At 43.3% G+C, this 18,848-nt stretch overlaps 1 protein-coding gene across 4 annotated transcripts in view; it reads left to right on the top strand.

Annotated features, from left to right (window-relative positions):
* FCHSD2 (FCH and double SH3 domains 2) overlaps positions 1–18,848 on the top strand; it is a 116,238-nt gene that overhangs the window by 69,390 nt on the left and 28,000 nt on the right. For all 4 annotated transcript variants that reach the window (XM_074530953.1, XM_074530961.1, XM_005493416.4 and 1 more), the window contains exons 9-10: positions 14,411–14,533; positions 18,221–18,316. In XM_074530953.1, the coding sequence (XP_074387054.1) occupies positions 14,411–14,533; positions 18,221–18,316 (219 nt within the window). The remainder of the gene's footprint in view (positions 1–14,410; positions 14,534–18,220; positions 18,317–18,848) is intronic.

The following is an 18,848-nucleotide window of genomic DNA, read 5'->3' on the forward strand; positions in this document are numbered from 1 at the left end:
AGGGGACTTGTGCAAGTGAAAGAGCTATTGTTCCACTTCCGCTCCTTGTCAGCTGCCAGCCACAAATCTTCTGTGATGCCAGTTCAGGCAGCCGTGGATGGCATTACCTGCAGCCTCAGATGGGCACAGAGCTCTCCTTGCCAGGCAGTTCCTGGGGGTGCTTGGCCTCCTGATGGCCATTCCCACGCAGGGAATGATCCCGGTGTTCAGAAGGTGCTCACTGTGGCTCCCGCAGCAGCTGATCCTCATCCCACGCTGTTTCCCATCTGCCTCTGTGCTGATGTGCACATCAGACCTAGGGGAAAGGAGTTCCAGGCTGGAGTGCAGTTCTGCATCCACAGAAATGATGTAGATCGTTAGTTGTGGTCTCTTGTCCAGTGTTTTTCTTAAATGCTCATCTCTCAGCTTCCCAGCTGATACCTGGCAAGTGCCTTGGAGAATTTTAGGTGTTCACAGTCCATGGAATATGTGCTTGCTCCAGCTGGGAGCTCTTGGATTGCAGCTGACTGTGAGCTAATGTTTGCAGGGAAGTGAAAAGAGGATTTGCACTGGAAATGCAACTTTTGATGTTAATTTTGGTAAAACCACAAGCGAGGGAGGTTTGTGTGCTTGAACAGTGAATGGTATTTGCAACAGTAATTGTTGTGTATGTATGTCAGAGAATCATGGAATGGTTTGGGTTGAAAGGGACATTAAAAACAATCCATTCCCACCCCCTGCCATGGCAGGGACAACTTTCACTGTCCCAAATTGCTCCAAGCCCTGTCCACCCTGGCCTTGGGCACTCCAGGGATGCAGGGGCAGCCACAGCTGCTCTGGGCACCCTGTGCCAGGGCCTGCCCACCCTCACAGGGAACAATTCCTTCCCAATATTTCATCTACCCCTGCCCTCTGCCCCCCAGTTCTTACATTTCCAATTTTCTCTTTATTTTTTCATGGACAAAATGTGGATTTTCAGTTTCAAATCCCCCACTCACCCCCTGAAAAATCACATTGCTCGTCACGCAGCCTTTCCACACGACCTTGAGGCGCTGCAGTGGGGCTGAGTCACAGCTGTTTCTGTTGTGAAAATGAGAAAGTGTGATGGTCACACTGGCCTGGTGACAGTCAGTTTGTCCCACCTCGTGTTTCAGTCACAGATTAATCCCTTGATGAAGCATTTGACCCAAAGAAGTCCATTTATTTCAGCGATCCAGGTGTTTATTCCTCCATGGCTGGGCAGAGCAGCATGGCAAAGTCTCATACAGAACTCACGGCAACTTAATTTATTTCACCATGAAAAATGGTCATTATTTTAAGATAATTATTTCTTGATCATATGATTGACTTTTCAGTGAGGTTTCCTTTGGTGTTTTCACAGAAATAAGTTAAGAAAAGGGTTGATTGTAAAGGTGCAGTGTGATTTTTACAGATGCTTATGAAAGAAAGCCATTCCCTGTGTCCTGTCCCTCCATGCTTGTCCCCAGTCCCTCTCCAGCTCTCTTGGAGCCCCTTTAGGCCCTGCAAGGGCAGAGAGGGAGAATGATCAGGGATGAAATCAAGAATTTAAGCTGAATTTAAAACAAGGAAAATTACTGGAAAGCTAAAAAAAAAAATCCAAAACCCCTGCTAGAAAGAGGGCACCAGGAAAGCAGTGTAAGGGTTAGGATTGGGAAGGAGTTACCTGAAAGAAATCTGGGAGAAATCTGGTTGAGGAAGGCAGCAGAAAATAAAAAAAAAACCTAAGACTTTTTTTTTTTCTTCATTTAAAGATTTTATGCAGTAACTGTTTAGGATTTGAATGGGGCTGGGAGATATTTTGGTCAGCTGTCATAAAGGCTCTCATTGTGAGCAGGAAATGAAACTGCCATCTTGTTTCAAAGCCATGCTGCAGCACAATGAGAGCAGCTCCCAAAACCCCTCCCTGTGCCAGCGAGCAGCCTTGGAGCTCAGGAAGCACCTGGAGGCAGGTGGGGCATGCAGCATTCCTGCCCCAGGATTCATGCAGAAAAACCTCCCAAACAAACCCTTCTCAGGGTTTTGTTTGCTTGAGGCCTTTGTTTTTAGCTGCTCCACTGGGAGAATTGAAGGAGCAGGGAAAAGTTGCTTTTTTCCTCAGTATTTTGGGGTTTTTTCTGCTGTTAGTCGTAGCCACCCAGTGTGTCAGTGAGTTACCTGGAATGGACGTGATTCCATTGAAACCAGGGGGAAAACTCGTGGATTATTCTTAAAATTGAATGTGTGTGCACAGGTTTTGTCTTCTTAATTAGATATTAAACTGATAATTGTCCTGTTAAATGAGATATTTCACTGTAAAAGTTACTGAAAATGTGGAGAGCTCAGAGCCCCTTCCATTGCCTGAAGGGGCTCCAGGAGAGCTGAGAGGGACTGGGGACAGGGGGTGAGGGACAGGACCCAGGGAATGGCTCCCAGTGCCAGAGGGCAGGGCTGGATGGGATATTGGGAATTGGGAATTGTTCCTTGTGAGGGTGGGCAGCCCCTGGCACTGCCCAGAGCAGCTGGGGCTGTTTCATCCCTGGCAGTGCCCAGGGCCAGGCTGGACAGGGCTGGGAGCAGCTGGGACAGTGGGAGGTGTCCCTGCCATGGCAGGGGTGGGATGAGAGGATTTTCAGGTCTCTCCCCACCAACCCATCCTGTGATTCTGTGACTCATCTTCTGTCGTCAGTGGCAGGACAAAACATTTCTGAGTGACTTCACTAATGAAAGCAGCAGAAGAATTATAACAAGGAGATGAGGCCCAAAATAGCGCAAGGCCAATAAGTGTGAGATGGAAAATGTCACACTGAATTTGAAGTTTAATTAAATCCCTGAAAACGTTATGGGGAAAATGGTAAAATGGTTTCTAATCTACAGCTGTCTTGCCAGGAGGGAGGCAAACCTGGGCAGCTGACAAATTTTGGGGTTTATTCTTTCAGCTTCCAAAGCTCTGCTCTGTTTGGAGACCATGCTGGTGTTTTGGGGCGGCTGGAGGTGAGGAGCTGCTCATTCCCTGTGTGGATGAGGGCTGATTGGGCTCTGGTTTTTGCACAGTCTTTAGAAAACCTTCTTGCCTTGGAATCCCTTCCTGCAGCTGAAAATTCCTATTTAGTTTTTACAAATTGCTAAGGAGATAATGGATGGCAAAGCTGGCCCAGAAGCTCAGTCATGCAGAGAGCGGGAGGAGGAGTGGGAATGCTCCAGTGTGGTTTGTCCCCCTACCCCCAAAAATGAAATTCCCATCTCTTCAAGTTGTCATCTCTGCTTAAAAAGCTTTGCAGCCAGGCTAGAGCCCCTTGGTGTGGAGGGAGGCAAACATTCCCTGCCAGTGGCTTCCTTAAATCCTCATTCCTGACGGCTGACTTGTGGGATGGTGTCATCCAGCTGGAGGAGGATATTATTTCATAATGTTTTACAAATTATCAAAGCCCGAAGGTAATTGCTTGTAGGCTTGGAATGCTAATTAAAGGAATTAATCTCTCTCTGGTATTCCCAGTGTTGCTCATGGATAATGGGAAGAACATTTTCCATGCACTTTCCTTGGGATACCAGCATTGTCCAGGGCATCCAGCAGCACCTTCCAGCTTCCATGAGGACCTTCTTAAAAATCCTCATAGAATTTTTCAAACTTTGGGAAAGTTTCAGTGCTTGGGTTCTACATAAAAGTAATGGGGAGCTAAAAATGATTTAAAATGAAATTCAAAAAAATTTGTTAGGAAGAATCATGACAATATTCTGGGATTTAGGTGCCTGAATTTTCTTGGGGATAAGCTTCTTTTGACTGAAGTTTTAAACCAGGTACATGGAGATAGTTTAAAATGGAAGTTCAAGCTCAAGAGTATTAGAAATCAAAATTTTAAACTGCTCCTATTAATAAAATTGTTCAGTGTTTACTATGCTAGATTTTTATATATTGAATATAATAATTTAACAGATTAGAAATCAATTTACTAAGAGGTAATTTTCAAAACCACAGAATTCCAAGAAAAAAGTGCATAAAAAGAAGATGGCAAATCTAAGAAATACCTTTTTTTCCTACATAAAATGTTCACAGATGTTTGTGGCTCTGTGTGTACCCAAATAATTCAACACTTTCTGATAGCTGATCCGCTTCTGTCAGGCTTTGCTGTTCTCACTGTGCAGCTCATCCAGTTGGACTCACTCTCAGTTCCTTCAGCTGGATTATTTTAGTGTATTTTTGTGATATTCATATCTGACTTCAGGTCCAGCTGCCTGGATTCTGCATCTCAGCATTCCCACTGAGCACAGACCCTTCTCTCTGGCTGGGCCTGGGAGCCCCATTTCTAATTTAAAAGGGGATATGGGAGCATTCAGTGAATTAACTTTGCTGAAAGGCTCAATTTATTTAATAGCACAGACCGAGCACTGAAAACAGCCTTGTATCAAAGAAATGCCAGCCCTGCCAGATCTTGGGATGTCTCTTCCTGTGGGATTTCAGTCTCCTGCTCTGCTCTGCCCACACAGTGTCAGGAGGGCCTCTGAGCAGGGCCACTGTGAAATTAAGGAGTTTTTTAAAAAGGTTGGAGTATTAATCCCACAGGGATGAAATAAGTTTGAGAAGGAGCTTAACTTTAATGCAGTTATGTTCAACAAATACTGTCAGGAGACCAAAGTATATTTAGGTATTCCCAATCAGGCCACACTTCAGGAGTGATTTAATTCAAAGATTTAACAGAGCTAGATCCCATTTTTGTTCATTTTTCTGTTGATTTTTGTTACCCATCACTGTCCTGTCAAACAGTAGAAGATGAGAAAATCCTCTCAACTTTTGGAGAAAATGGCACAATTGGTGATTCCATCAATCCTTGTTCAGGAATACTGCTTGGAATGGGAATTCTGTGCCAGGCTTTGGGATGGGGGTGGGGGGAATCTGTTTGTGAGAGGGAAAAACCTTCCACAATATTTCTAATTATGGACTTGAGGCCCAAATTATCTTTGTCCTCACCCACTGGTGCTTACGAGGAGTGCAGGCATAAATGGTTCGTGTGATTCCCCTGGAGATAATTGAGAATGGACTCCCAGAAGTGATAATGCATAATTGGCACCCAGAATTCCCAAGAGGGCTTTGGGAAGCCAGGATTAATCTTCCTGCTGCACTGCAGCTGCCATACCTTTGGCATTACCCCCTCCATGTTTTTGCTTTGCTGTGGGACATAAATGCTGCCATTGTTCTGTGATTCCATAATTACTGCCCATAATCACAGTGCTGTGACTCTGGGCCATTTTCCCTATAAGAGCACATTTGTGCAGATCACAGAAATTCCTAGAAATAGTTTTGTTGGGTTTGGTCCTTGCATTTTAGTGTGACTGGCAGAGTGATCCTTGTGTAGGGTGCCTGTTCAGCAATGGGGGGTTCCCTGTGTGAGATGCACTCTGCCCTTTTCATATTGCTGAATTGTCTCATTTATTAGCATAGAATTGAATTGAATTTGTAATTTGAGTTGGAAAATGCCTGAATATTCTGAATATCCTGACAAGACCACTCATGTTCTGTGGGAGAGAGAGCAGTGTTACGTTTGCAGGACCACATCAAGCTGCAGGTTGAATCTCTTTGGCATGATAAGAACCTGAAAGGCTTGGGAATATATTAAATTATTGGAATTTTTAATACTGGGACATTTCCATCCCTGAACCTGCTCTGTGAGCAGCTTTTGAATCGCCTGTTCGCTGAATGCAGGTGACTTGAAACCCACATAGAGAAAAAGCAGATGGAAGTGATAAATCCAAGGAGCAGTTGGGAGCAGCAGCCTGTGCTGGGGCAGAAAAGGTTTTGTTGGAGAGATTTATCTGAAGAAATAAATGAAAATGGTAATACAGAGATGGAATCAGCTGAATTAAAACCTAAACCCAGCAAAATAGGTGGTTTAAAAAAAACCTGTAAGAGTGCAAAAGAGTAAACACTAGCTCCTGAGGAATGTTTATGCTCAATATCTGATTATTTTCTATTTTTTATACTTCTTTTTAATACATTTTATCTTTCAGGGGAGTATTTTTAAGAAAGTGCTTGTTTCTTCATTTTTAGGAACATATTAAGAAAATAGCTTTAAAAATATTTGAAGGAAAATGTTTATTAAGAAACACTGGGATTTGTTGTGAAATGCATTTTCATGTGCACATCTGTGTCAGTTTAAGGTTTCTCTCCCTCAGTTTGTGTTGTTGTAATACAGAAAAGATTTGGATTTTGTGTCTGAGTCAGGGATGGTTCTCCTGGAGCATGAGAGTTCCTATGGAGACCTCCTGGTAAATCTGGAATTCTGTAAGGAGCAATTCCCAGGGCTGGTTTTCTGTGTGAGATTTGGTTTTGCAGGAGGTAAAAATAATCAGCTCTGGCTTGTTCCCAAGCAAAGTGCATTTCTTTACCTTACCTTCCAAATCATGTTGAAATATCAAAATATTTGTTGAGCTGAGCAGCAAAAGAATTTATTTGTGGGTAAGAAGAACTAAAACTTCCAGACAGAGCACACACCCCTCTGCTGTTCCTCAGACATTTTGTGATGATGACGATGGTCTTGTGGTCAGCAGAGGAATCCTTGAGGAGCAGAAATGGTGTCAGAGTGCTGAAGGATTGAAATGCACATTTTTCCACATGAAGGAAGCCAATTATTACTGGCATGAGCAGTGTAGAGCACTCTGTGCTCTCCAGATGCAAAGATTTCATCGTGGTGACAGCTCTGCCACAAAGTTGTCTTGCAAATGTTGGGTTTGAGCCAGAACTATTTTTTTTTTCCCTCCAAGAATGAGGAAGTACAAAAGCAAAGATGCAGTTTATTAAAAACTCACCCTGTCAAAAGTGGATTTCCCCTGGGATTTATTCCAGAGCTGTGCAAGAAAAAGCAAACTAGATCCAAAAAGTCTTGGGAGATACTTTTGGGGAATGTATTTCTAGATATTCCTAGAGCCTGTTTTTATCTTCCAGGGTTTTTTGAGCCTTACATGGTAGAATTTGAAGATCTGCTTTTCCATGCTTATGGCAGCCTCACATCAGGGTGTTCTCACTGATTTCAGTGGAGTTCTCCTTTAACCCTGCAGTGTTAATTTAGTGCTGCTTTCACCAGGTGACTCTCAGTGCTGTCGGCCTTGTGGCAATTCAAGGAGTTATAAAGGACATTTCCTTCCATGCCTGAGTTCACCCACCAGACCCTCATCCTGAAATGTGACAACTGCAGGGCACTGCCATGAGATGGTGGAGGCAAATCTTGTTATTATCAATAATTTTGCTTATTCCTGTTCTAAAGGGAGGTTTTTTCCAGCACTGGGGGAGGGTGACAGGCATCTGTTGGTGGCTGTTCCATATTTCTGTGTGCTCACAGGAGGCTGCAGCTCCCCAACAACAAAGGTTTTGTCAGTAAAAACAATGACCCTGGCGAGATTGTAAAGGGACAAAATGATGTGCAGAACAATCATCCAGTGACTAATGAGAGCAAACAAAGAACTTGCAAACAAGCCCCAAACTCCTGACAGCAGCAAACACAAAGCTCTGGGGTAAGGGAAAGTGCAGAGAGTGTTCGTGGGCACCCAGCTGAAAGGAACTTGGGGCTCCTGTGCTCTTCCAGTGCCCATTGTTCGCCTGTGTGCGTGGTGAGAGCTCCTGCAGGCTGTGGGAGAGGAGGGAACTCCGAGTTTCATCAAACCTTGTCGAGTTAAAGAGGTTTCTGTTCCTTTCATCGTATTCTCTTCCTGCCTCTTGGTCTGCTGGTTTTATTCCCAGGTTTTCGTGTGTCTCTGCCCCTTCAGCTGGAATATCTTGGGCTCCCTTGTTGAGCACTCCAGGATAGCATGTGGTCATGCAGGATGTACATTTGGGGAAAACAGAAAAAAACAGGAGAAATTAATTACCCTGACAGCAGCAGGACAGTGACACAGTTATAGAAATTCCTTAAAATTGCTTTCTGTGGAAGTTCAACAAGGAGCAGAGGCCAGAGAGGGTTTTTTTGTGGAGGCTCTTAAATTCTTCTTCCCTCACACCTGCTGGCATCCTCTGGGCCTGCTGTAACAGCTCCATGTCTTTGCTGTGCTGAAGGCTCTGGGTTTGGATGCAGTGCTCCAGGCACTGGGTTTCAGATATTCCCGGGCAGAACTAGGTAGTGATGATACTTCAAGAGTGAGTTGCATCTGGACCTCACTAAGGCAGAGTTTTCAGTACAGCCTTTGGATGTGTAAGATTATCCTGAGATACCGATAATTTTATAGCTTTAAATTATCCCTGCATTGCTTTGGATGCAATCTCTGTTAACCTGAAATCCTGATTTTACAGAGCTAAAATTTAGGTGCTCTCCCTGCAGGCTGTAGAGGTCCAGCACTCACTTCTTGATCCAAGGAAGAGAGTTGGGGTTTGCCCTCAGCTTTTCCCAGGAGCTTTCTCCCCTTGCAGATCTCAGCAGAAAACCAGGGTTTTTGCCCAAGAGTGGGCCTGCAGAGGGCAGGCTGGGCAGCAGCTTCCTGTCCCTTGGAAATCAGGCTGCAATCCCTGATGGGCACTGACAGGGTGCAGTTGTTCCTGCAGGGTCTCTGGGAACGCTGGAGCCTGATGCCAGCAGCTCCAGTTGCTCCAGGGACCCTGCTGGCGTTTTGAGCTGGGCTTTGTTGGGAATTCAGACACAAATGTTGTGTTTTGTTGACAAACACAGCCCTGATTCACTTCTGCGTTGGGGGTTTCTTGGTGGAGAGGAAGGCATTTCAGCAGAGACAAATGCTGCAGGGATGGAAGAGTTAAAAAGGAAAAATAAGCAGCTTTTCTTGTGTATTAGGAGAAATTGATGCCAGGAATCAGCATTTTTAAAGGAAAATGATTGTGGAATGGAGCTGTTAGCCAGAAAGGATGGGTTCTGCTGACCTTCCTTCCTCCTCCTCCTGCCGTCCTTGGGAAGTGCTGTTCCATTTCACGGCTCTGAATTGTGCTGAGTGTGGCAAATCCAGCTGAAACGGGCTCTTGACTTGGTTCTGAGTTTCAGATGGGTTTTTAAATGCTTTGTCCTTCACTGTCAGATAAAAGGAGATTTGTTGCTCTGTTTGGGCTAAAATGCAGAGGCTTCTCACCGTAGAAAAGATGGAAGTTGATGCCTTAATTCTGAGTTAATTATTAATTCTGAGAATACCTGTTGACCAATTATTATTGTCTCTACCCCAACCTTTCCTTTTAATATTCATTTTCTCTTTTCTGACACATAAAAATGAAAACCCTCAGTGGAGTGTCATTTACCACAATCATTCAGCTGAAAATTCCCAGACTGTGCCATCCATGAGATTATTCTGTTTATTTAGTGGATTGGAGGCAGGAGTTTTGAGCACAAGCACTCGAAAAGCTTCATTTAGCATGTTTGTTCTGCAATTCAGATCGTTGGGCTTTTAATTTCAAGTAAGGGAAAGTTTTGAGTAATATTAGAGAAAATAAAGGGTGAGAACTCAAGTCCCTGTTCTTAATGGATTCCAAGTGGTTTTCAAAGCAAAGCAGATCAGGGGTAGATAAAACAGGGGGTTAAATGCAAATTAGAGTAGGGTGGTAAAAGAATGTAATTTAATTTTTAATATAAATATAAAATAAAGAGTGGAATCTATGATACAGATCTCCCTTTGGATTCGGGGGCTGAACAGGAAAACAACTCCCATTACCAGGATGCAACCCCATTGACTGCACAGAGAAGTTACCACTCCACAGACACAATGATTCTTGTTCAGCTCATTTCTTCCCCTTATCTGTCAGATTTCAGGCTGCAGCCCAGACAGGGGAGGGTCAGCTCTAATTTTGTGCTGTTCCCTCCACCCATGTGAGGAAATTCCTTGCCTTCCACATCAGTTCTGTTGTTTCCGGTGGCAGCTTGGGGAGCCTTTGCCGAGGATTTCAGTGGCAAAAACCACCCCCAAAAACGGCTGGGTGGCATCTGCTCAGGGAAGAATGGGTGTTTGGAAATGAAAAATGAATCTCACAGAGCCATAGGATGGTTTGAGTTGCAAGGAACCTTAAAGATAATCCCATTCCACCCCTAGTTCGAGGACGTTGGTGCTTGTCACAAGCGTGGGGTGAGGGAGTTGGAAATGCATAAAAACATAAATGTGTGTTTGCAAATATCCAAATTGTTTCTAGCAGTGGTGATTCAGATGAGACTGGTGTGAATTAGTCAGTGAAACCCACGTGGCTTTGCAAGTGTGCCTGTAATTGAGGGTTTTTAGCCCAGCACTGGTTTTGGTGCCTGGTGGCTAAATGAGAGGTTTAGTTTGAACACCTGAATTTAAAGTGTAAAATTATTGCCCACAGCTTCAGCACAGATTTGAGGAGTTTCTGTGGAAGGCAAACATGAACAGAATACCAAGAATATTTCAGAAATAAATGGGACAACAGGGAAAACTCGCCTTGGTGACTTCACAGAACTCTGCTCTGCATTGTGTTGGGCAGAGTTTCCATTTTTAACTTCTGTTTGCTTTTAAAAGAAAATACACAGAGTACTTCAGCTTGTTCTCTGTCTTCTCCAAGATACTGAAATGGTAATTTTTAGTGGAGTGTGGCTGAGACCTGTAAATGTTTTAGTGAAGAGACCAAAGTCAGTCACATAAATGAAGATGAAAATTCTACACGGGGTCTGTCCTACATTGTATGTTATTTTAAATGAGTAACAACCTCCCAAAGGCAACCAAATGTCCTAATAATAGCTAAAATACTTTCATTTATGTATTTGCTTTTGAGGGAATTTTCATAGAATGTAAAATGATTAAAGCTAAATTCCCAAAATGTTTAGTATCATTGCTTGAAACAAAAAAAAAAAACTCCTGAAAAACGATCTGAGCTGGGACTGAAGTTTTGTCTCAGGGAAAAACTCTCAGAGTTATACATGAAACTTGGATGTTGAAATCAGAACAGTGTTCTTGTCCCATTCCCTCTGCATATAATTTATTGGTTTGAGTTAATATATAGGATTTCTTCTAAAAATAGGCTTTAATTTGGGTGTGTGTCCATTGTGTTTATTAACAGCTTCAGCTCTTGTCAGCCCTAATTCCAGCTTTTATCTTCTCAAGCTTGGACACAGGGGAAGTAGTTTTGTACCTTTAGTATGGCAATTCTGCTGTAAAGAAATGATTTCTGAAAAAACAGTGACTTTTTTCTATCCTTGGAAATTGCAATTTTGTGCTACTTAACTTCGTATTATCTCGGGTTTGATGCCAGATTTGTTTTTTTAAAAAAAACCCTTGATTTCCTTTTGAAGTTGACAAAAAGACAGGTTTTTCAGTGGGATTGTAATACAGTAAGTGATTTAGTGCTCTCTGGAGAGTCAGAAAGAGAACAAAAGCCATTGTAGAGGAATAATGGGTGTTGGGTTTTTTGATTTTCTTTTTTTCCCCCCCAGTTTCCCCTCCAAGTTGTGTGATGAGAAATTTTAAAAAGACGTTTCCTTTCAAACTCTGTGATGTTCAGTGCTTTGGGTCAGAGTGTTTGTGAGTGAAGGAGATTCAGCTGATAAAACCCCACGTGAAAATGTTAATTTAAATCCTACAGTTCAGCAACTCAAGTCTTTTGTTTTAATATGAACACATCCAGCTCGATGTAATAATTACCATTTTACAGAAAGGATAAATCCATTGTTGTTGCAAGTCTGGAACCAGCCGGCTCTCTGATGCTGTGGCTGATGGGATGTCACCTTTTCTGTGCTTTTTAGCCTGTGTTGAGGCTGCTTTCTCAGCACTGCCTGTGTGATATTGCAGTGACTTTCAGAACTTCAGCTCTGGCAGCTCTCATCGGTATTTAAGAACTTCATCGTGTTGAAACTGCTTTTAATTAATGAAAGGAGCCGGGCTGTAATGCAGTTCTCACATGCTGACAGACCCATGTGCTCCCTGATGTTTTGCCACACTTTGCTCTGATGTCCTTTCTTAAATATCTTTATTTTTTATATCCCACTGCGGGGGTTTCTGCCATCTCAGCAGAGCTGTGGTCATTGCAGGCGGAGGGGGGAGATAATGAAGTTGATATTTCTGATATTTCCCCCCTTTTTGTTTTTTTTGCTGTCCCTTGAGCTGCAGCTGGACATGAATTAATGCCCAGTGCAGTGTGGATGATAATTGGAGGGAATGAACACGTGTGGGGCTGGGCTGTGTTTGCTGATTGTGGGGGCACTATTCACGGTCAGTGGAGAGCAATGGGCCCTTGGCACCCTGCCTTTCAGCTGACCTATTTTAGCCATCCATCTTGGAGAGGGATCAATCACAACACACAAGTACCAACTTCTCCCCACTGGCTCTGCAGAGCACCCACAGTGTCAAAACCCAGGGCAGAGCTCAGCATTTCAGAAATGTAATGGCACGAGCCCTTCGTGCGGGGGTTGCCATAAAAACAACATTTGGGTTTGATACGGAGCTGTGAAATTCTCTTTTATGGCATCGTGGGATGAAAAAGAGTCACAGCTGCTTTGCAAACTGAGCGCTTGGAATTGCTCTGCCAAATTGAAATGATTTCTTTACATTTCTTAGCAGAGTTGCACCCCAGCCCTGGTGTTTGAGCTGAAAAGCTTTAGGAACAGATAAAAGGTGACAATTCTGTTTTGGGGGAGTTTCAGGCTCCCCGTGGTGCCCCAGGGAGAGCACAGTCAGTCTTGGCAATTTTACCATCGTTTGTGTTCTCTGTGAGCACAGGGCTGAGCTGCGGGTGTGAAATGAGTGCCCCTGGCGTGGGGTGGTGACTCTGGCACTCGTGTGTCCCTGCAGGGCTGAAAACACAGGGAACGTTCAAATCCTGTGTATGGCTGCCTGCTTTCTGTGCATTTGGTGGGAATTTCCTGATGCTTTCCTCAATTGGCTCTAAGCTGGCATTACATAACTCTTGAAATAAGAATTTTTTAAAATTCTACATGACGGTATTTGGTGGAGCTGACCCCACTGGCAGGAGGCTGGAGCAGATATCCTGTGGCTCTTACCCAGACATTCTGGGAAGTCTTTCCTGGGGCAGGGCCTCCAGGAGCTGCCCTGGCTTCTGGCACCTCAATCCAAGCCTGAATGAACCCCTGAGTGACCCAGCTGCACTGGGGGCTTGGAAGGAATTCCCAGTTTGCCACTGGTGTGCCATAATGGCTTCCTGATGGCCACAGAACTGCTAGGTTTGAGGCAGGTTTGATGTGTAAGGCTGGAGGAAACAATCTGCTAAAAATTCCTTTACACTTGGAAGGTGCATGATGGAGTGTGTAGTGTGGATTTGGGATATCAGAGTTGGGATGTGAGAATTCCAGTCCCACAGTTTGATTATCCCATCGAAGCATCCCTCACTGAAGGTGGCTGTGTGCCGCTGGGAAAGCTTGGTAGAAGAATGATCTCTTCTGTTCTTCCTGAGTTCTGAGGAATTCCATAAAACCATGCAATGGTTTGGGTTGGAAGGGACCTAAAACTCATCCAGTTCCACCCCTGTAATGGGCAGGAACACCTTCCTCTATCCCAAATTGCTCCAAGCTCTGTCCAACACTTCCAGGATTTGTGTCTGATTTATTGTGTCTCTTCACCTCACCTTAAATGCTGGGCTTGATTTTTCAGGGCCAGAAACTATTCCTTGAGTCTTGCACAATTTCACTCTTCCAAATTTTCAAAATTGTTTAAACAATGGAATACAATTGTCTAGAGAAGCACATTCTTGAGTGTGTTGGAATGGAATGGAGTTTCCATGAATACACTGTTTAAATGGATATCTGTGAAATATGACCTATTTAAAAATCTATGTAATGAGCATTTAAATACATCCTGAGTTAACTATTTAACTATTTAAATGACATTGTCAGTCACTTGCAAAGTCATATTTAACACCGTCATATTTAACATTTAACCTGCCCTGTGTGATGTTTCACATGATGTGATTTTACAGCTCTGCTCACAGCAGAGCTCTGGGGTTTGCACTTCACTGTCACTGCTACGTTTGGGATAAATTTGTGTTCCTTATTTTGTATTTCTGTGCCCAGAACAGCTGGGGATGTGTCCCATCCAGATGTTGAGGAACTCTCTGGTGGGCAGCACCCGTGGCCTGGCGGTTCTGGGTGTTTTCCTTGCCCTCAGTGACATCTCCCTGAGCATTTTCCCTGCTCCAGGGCTGCTCTGCCCCCGGGAACAGCTGGATGGAGATGCTGGGATGTCGTTGCAGTGCTTTGTGCTGCCATCTAATGGAGCCCAGCACTGTCACTCCTGCCAGGAGTGAGGGATTTTCTAGGTGCCTTCCCACCCAAGCCACTCTGGGGCTGTGATTGTATCAAAATGCAATTTAAGTTCCTTTTCACTCGAGCAGTCTTACTCAGGACTTGTACTTCTTGCATTTCTCTTTCTGTCCACTCCTCACAGGTGTAAATCTGCTAGAAAAATGGTGTGAGCATCTTGCAAGTCCCAGGGTGATAAATTGTATACAGAGTTATTTCCTGCTTTTCCTGATGATTTTTTATTTCTTTCCCTTGTGCAGGCTCTTGATGGAAATATATATGATCACCTTAAGGATTATTTAATGGCATTCAGCAGGACTGAACTAGAGACATGCCAAGCTGTACAAAACACATTCCAGTTTCTACTGGAGACTTCCAGCAGGGTAAGTTTGAACTGCTGAATGATGCTTTGTAACTGAATCCTTGCAGCATGGACAAATCCCCAGGCCTGAGAGTCGCTTCCATAGTCATGACCAAACTGAAAGGTTGTTATTTTTGGTTACTCCTGAGGGGTGTTGAGTTCAAAGGCACCAGACAGTTTTCTTGGGAGGAGTTTTTCCTCCAGCACCCAGACTGCCTTTCCCTGAGTGTGTTTGCATCCAGAGATGCTGTGCTCTGCTCACCCTGCACGTTTGGGAGGGGAAATTGCAGCTGAGGGTTGGACAGGGTGTAATCTGGAGCAAAGCCCCAGGAAACTGCTTGGATCATTCCTTACTAATTGTCTGTCAGCTCAGAATCCAAGCTATGAGGCTGTTTTCTCGCTGGAATTAAGAGTGGCAAACACAGCAAACAAATTAGAGCCCTGTTGCAGACGTGGTTTGTTTGCTTTGCCGAGCTGCCAGACTGAGAGAGGCGTGATCGCTTCCAGGGTGATTTTGATACTTAAATAATTCATCTGCTGGGCTAAAAGAAGGGAAAAAAAATTGCCATTGAGCTCAGAAAAAGCTGCTCATAATATTCCTTTTTACGTTTCCCTTACCCACCCACCCAGAACCAGAGCTCATTCACACAGAGATGGGGAGCAAAAGCTTATTTAACACATTCCTTATTTACCTCCAAGCAAGTGATCTCACACCTTCAGAGATCTAAAGGGAGGGCATGAAAAATGGGCTTCACCCTCAGCTTTGAATTTACTTGGCAGCAACTGTAAAAATAATCAAAACACCATTTTCTCTTCAGTTGTAGAAGGACTTTCAATAATTTACCTTGGGGTGTGTTATTCAGGTCTGCTTCAAATACCTTCCCCAGAAATGCTGGCTTGGAATCTCTCAGCTAAACAGGCTTCTGTGTAATGTCTGCATAATTAATTTTGCACTGTTGTGTCAGATCCTTTGTGTTCAGAATGCTCTGGGAGCTGCCTGGTTGGGACTTTGATCCAATTCTAAGCTGCCATATCCAAACATTTCCTTGGAGCAGGAATCCTTTCCTCAGATATTTGTGTGTGCTGAGATCAGGGTGCTTCAGAGAGCTGCAGGTCTGGCTGGTTTTGCACAAGCACCAAGTCAGGCTGTGTGTGTGAGCTGTGTTTCTGTTTTATTCCATGGGCACAATGCCTGGAGAAGGGACACAAGTGTAAATCCAGCTGGCAGGTCCCAACAGGGCTTTTACAACTGGTTTCTGCAACTCCATTTGCCTCTCTCCTTGTGCTTCAGGAATGTGGAGAAGAAAAATTTCTGTTGCTTTGCTACTGAAAATATGTGCTTTTCTCTGAATATATTGACTGGTGGATTTTTCCACAGGCTTTGCTTATCCTTTCTTTCCATAACAGGTTGCACTAATCAGCCCAATAAAAAAAGAACCCAGAAAAAACCATTTTCTCTCCTCCAAAAACCATCCATGTCTTTCAAAAGCAGCTTGAGTTGTTAAACATGTAATAAATTTGTAGCAATTTAGAATAAACCTGTCATCAAAGCAGAGGTTTTAAATATTTATTGGGGGTTTTGAATGCTTCACCTGTTCTTTGTTAGTTTGCAGTACAAGCTTGGCAGGCTCTGCATAGAAGAGACACTTCAGGTCATTGGGAGGAATATTTCTGCTCTTCCATCTGAACTCCATTTCTGTTTGCAGGATGGAATTAAATTTATTTGCTTTAGGAGCACAAGTGCCAGGGATGGCTCCTTGGCTCAGATGTCCCTGATGCCCATGAGAGGGGCTGGAATAAGATGATTTTCTAGGTCCCTTCTCACCCAAACCAGTCTGGGGCTGTGATTGTATCAAAATGCAATTTAAGTTCCTTTTCACTTGAGCAGTCTTACTCAAAAATTGTACTTCTTGCCCCTCTCTTTTGGAAAAAAAAAATCTGATTTACTTTGGAATATTTTCTGAAATTCCATTTGCTGTTTTGAGTAACATTTCTGTGAGGTTTCTGGTAAGAGGGCAAAGAATTTCCTTTGTGCCCATCTCTAACTGTGCCTTGTTTCTGCACATGGGGCATATTTAATGTTGAATTTCAGGTCTGTTGGAACCTGTCAATTGACATTGACTTCAGAAGGAAACCATGTAAAAACATTGATTTAATTACTGAATAACAGGAAATCTATTTGGGAAAGTGGCAGCTTAACCCCAAGGATACAGTGTTGCTTTGGAGTCTTTTTATTCTCTTTTTTATCAGTTGTCCAATATTTTGTGCAAATGCAGGATTTCATGTGCTGGGCTTGCACATCCTCCCAAACCTCCTGTTCTGATAAAGTTGTTTTCATTTTTAACCATTTATTGTGGCTTTGAGGGCGAATCTCTAGGAGTGCTGTTGGAAAAATGAGTTTTCTGCTTTGAACTGATTTGCTTGGGAGTCAGATTCCTGTGGGGAAAGCACATAAAAATACCTGTGGAGGTTTTCACATCCTCAGTAACTTCATTTTGGGGGGGTTTCCTAATTGAAGTTAAAACAGCTCCACATATTTGGCACGGCCCAGGGTTGTGTGCTATGGTCAGTGTTCACGTGGAGCCAAAGGACAATTCAATGGAATAGCTGCTTAAATTAAATAATTCTGATGCCAGATCAGTGCTGAGCATCCTCTGAAGCTGCAGATGTTTCCTTCTTTAGTATTTTCTGAATTTCTATTTCTGGGAATTGGTGATGCAAATCCCTGTCTGTTTTCTCCCCATTTGAGTGTGTTTATGTTCAACTGCTCAAATTGGAGCAGTAATTATGTACTTTTCTGGTTTAGATGAGAGTGTTATTGGCCCTGGAGGACTATTTACTTTCTTTAACTGGAGATTAATTTTTTACAGTTCAGTATTTCAGCAACACAAGCATCAACATTTTGCTGCATTAGAGAACAAGTTTTATTTCCCATTGTCCACGCAGCACAGAGTTCGTGGTCATGCACAACGCTGCTATTTCTGGATAAATACCATCTTTATTATCTCCTTTGTACATGTAAACCCCCAGTTTGGTAATAAATTGATATAATTTTGATGCATTTTCATCAATTGAGGCAGTGAATGCTCTGTAAGAGTTCTTCAACCAGCGATCCTATTTTTTCATCTTGCAATCACGGGGTATTTCTTTGTAAATCTGTGTAAATTGTGACATAAGAGGTTTGTTTAGGGATCTGTGTCATGCTGCCTGAAACGTATCATTAAACAAATTTGGGAGCTGAAGGAGTTTTGCTTCAGCAAAATGCAAGCTTGGAGAGTTTTCTCTGAAAGCAATTTAATAAAGAGAGATGAAGTTTGTGACTGATTTTGGATGCTTTATTCCAAATAAGTCTTTTCAGCTCCCACAATTAATAATTTCTGCCAAATTAAGACTTTTCATCTCAAGAAAGAGCAGTGCACAGGAAGTTACCCATAAGAGGAGGGGAAAATATTTCTGGCAGTGACAGCCTATTCAGTAGCTGGTGGTTTTCCTCCATTTTGCAGGTAAATGGCAGGGATATTTTAGGTCCTGGTCACCCCCTGTGTGTCCTGCCAGGTCCTCAGTTCCCTGCTGGTGCACCCAGCCTTCTGCTGCAGGTTTAATTTCAGTTGGAAACTGTGCTGCTTTTGCTCCCCAGCTGTTTTTCAGTTGACCAAACAAGGAATAAATAAACTCTTTTCTTTTCTAAATAAACCTTTTCTTTCCTCAGGTGGTGCGGGATTACAACCTCCAGCTGTTCCTGCAGGAGAACTCCGTGTTCCACAAACCTCAGCCCTTCCAGTTCCAGCCCAGCGACAGCGACACTGTAAGAGCCCTGTCAACCCCTGCACTTACTCGCTCCTGCTCTATTTTAAAGCAGGTTGTTCTAAATGGGGAAGACAATCACTGGTATCCCAGTCTGGTTTAACCTCATGCTGGTATTTTTGGGAGAGAAAGGGAGAGTGGCCTGGTTGCAGGAGGTGGGTGATGGTAAAAAAAGCATCAAATAGGCTCTACATCATCCACAAAAGAGCAGGATCTTTTTTTGGCTTCCAGATTGTGACTAACAGTCCTCTGTTTCACTGCTTTCAACTTAATTCCTACTAAATTTTCTTGCCTTTTTATCCTGCTGGTGAGGTTCTCATAATATTCACTAATACTGGGTTACAACTGTGCCAAAGAAAGGGTCCCTGCACACCTAAATTGCTCAAGGAATACTTACTGATACATTACTAAAAATAATACTGGTAAAACACTGCATTCCAAAATAATATGCAAGAATCTTATCTTGGTTTCTGTGTTGCTTCCAAAGCAATCGTTAATGACATTAAAAGTGGGTGAATCAGAGTGTGTAAGTG

The sequence above is a fragment of the Zonotrichia albicollis genome, chromosome 2 (genome assembly GCF_047830755.1).
Source record: "Zonotrichia albicollis isolate bZonAlb1 chromosome 2, bZonAlb1.hap1, whole genome shotgun sequence".
Taxonomy (NCBI): domain Eukaryota; kingdom Metazoa; phylum Chordata; class Aves; order Passeriformes; family Passerellidae; genus Zonotrichia; species Zonotrichia albicollis.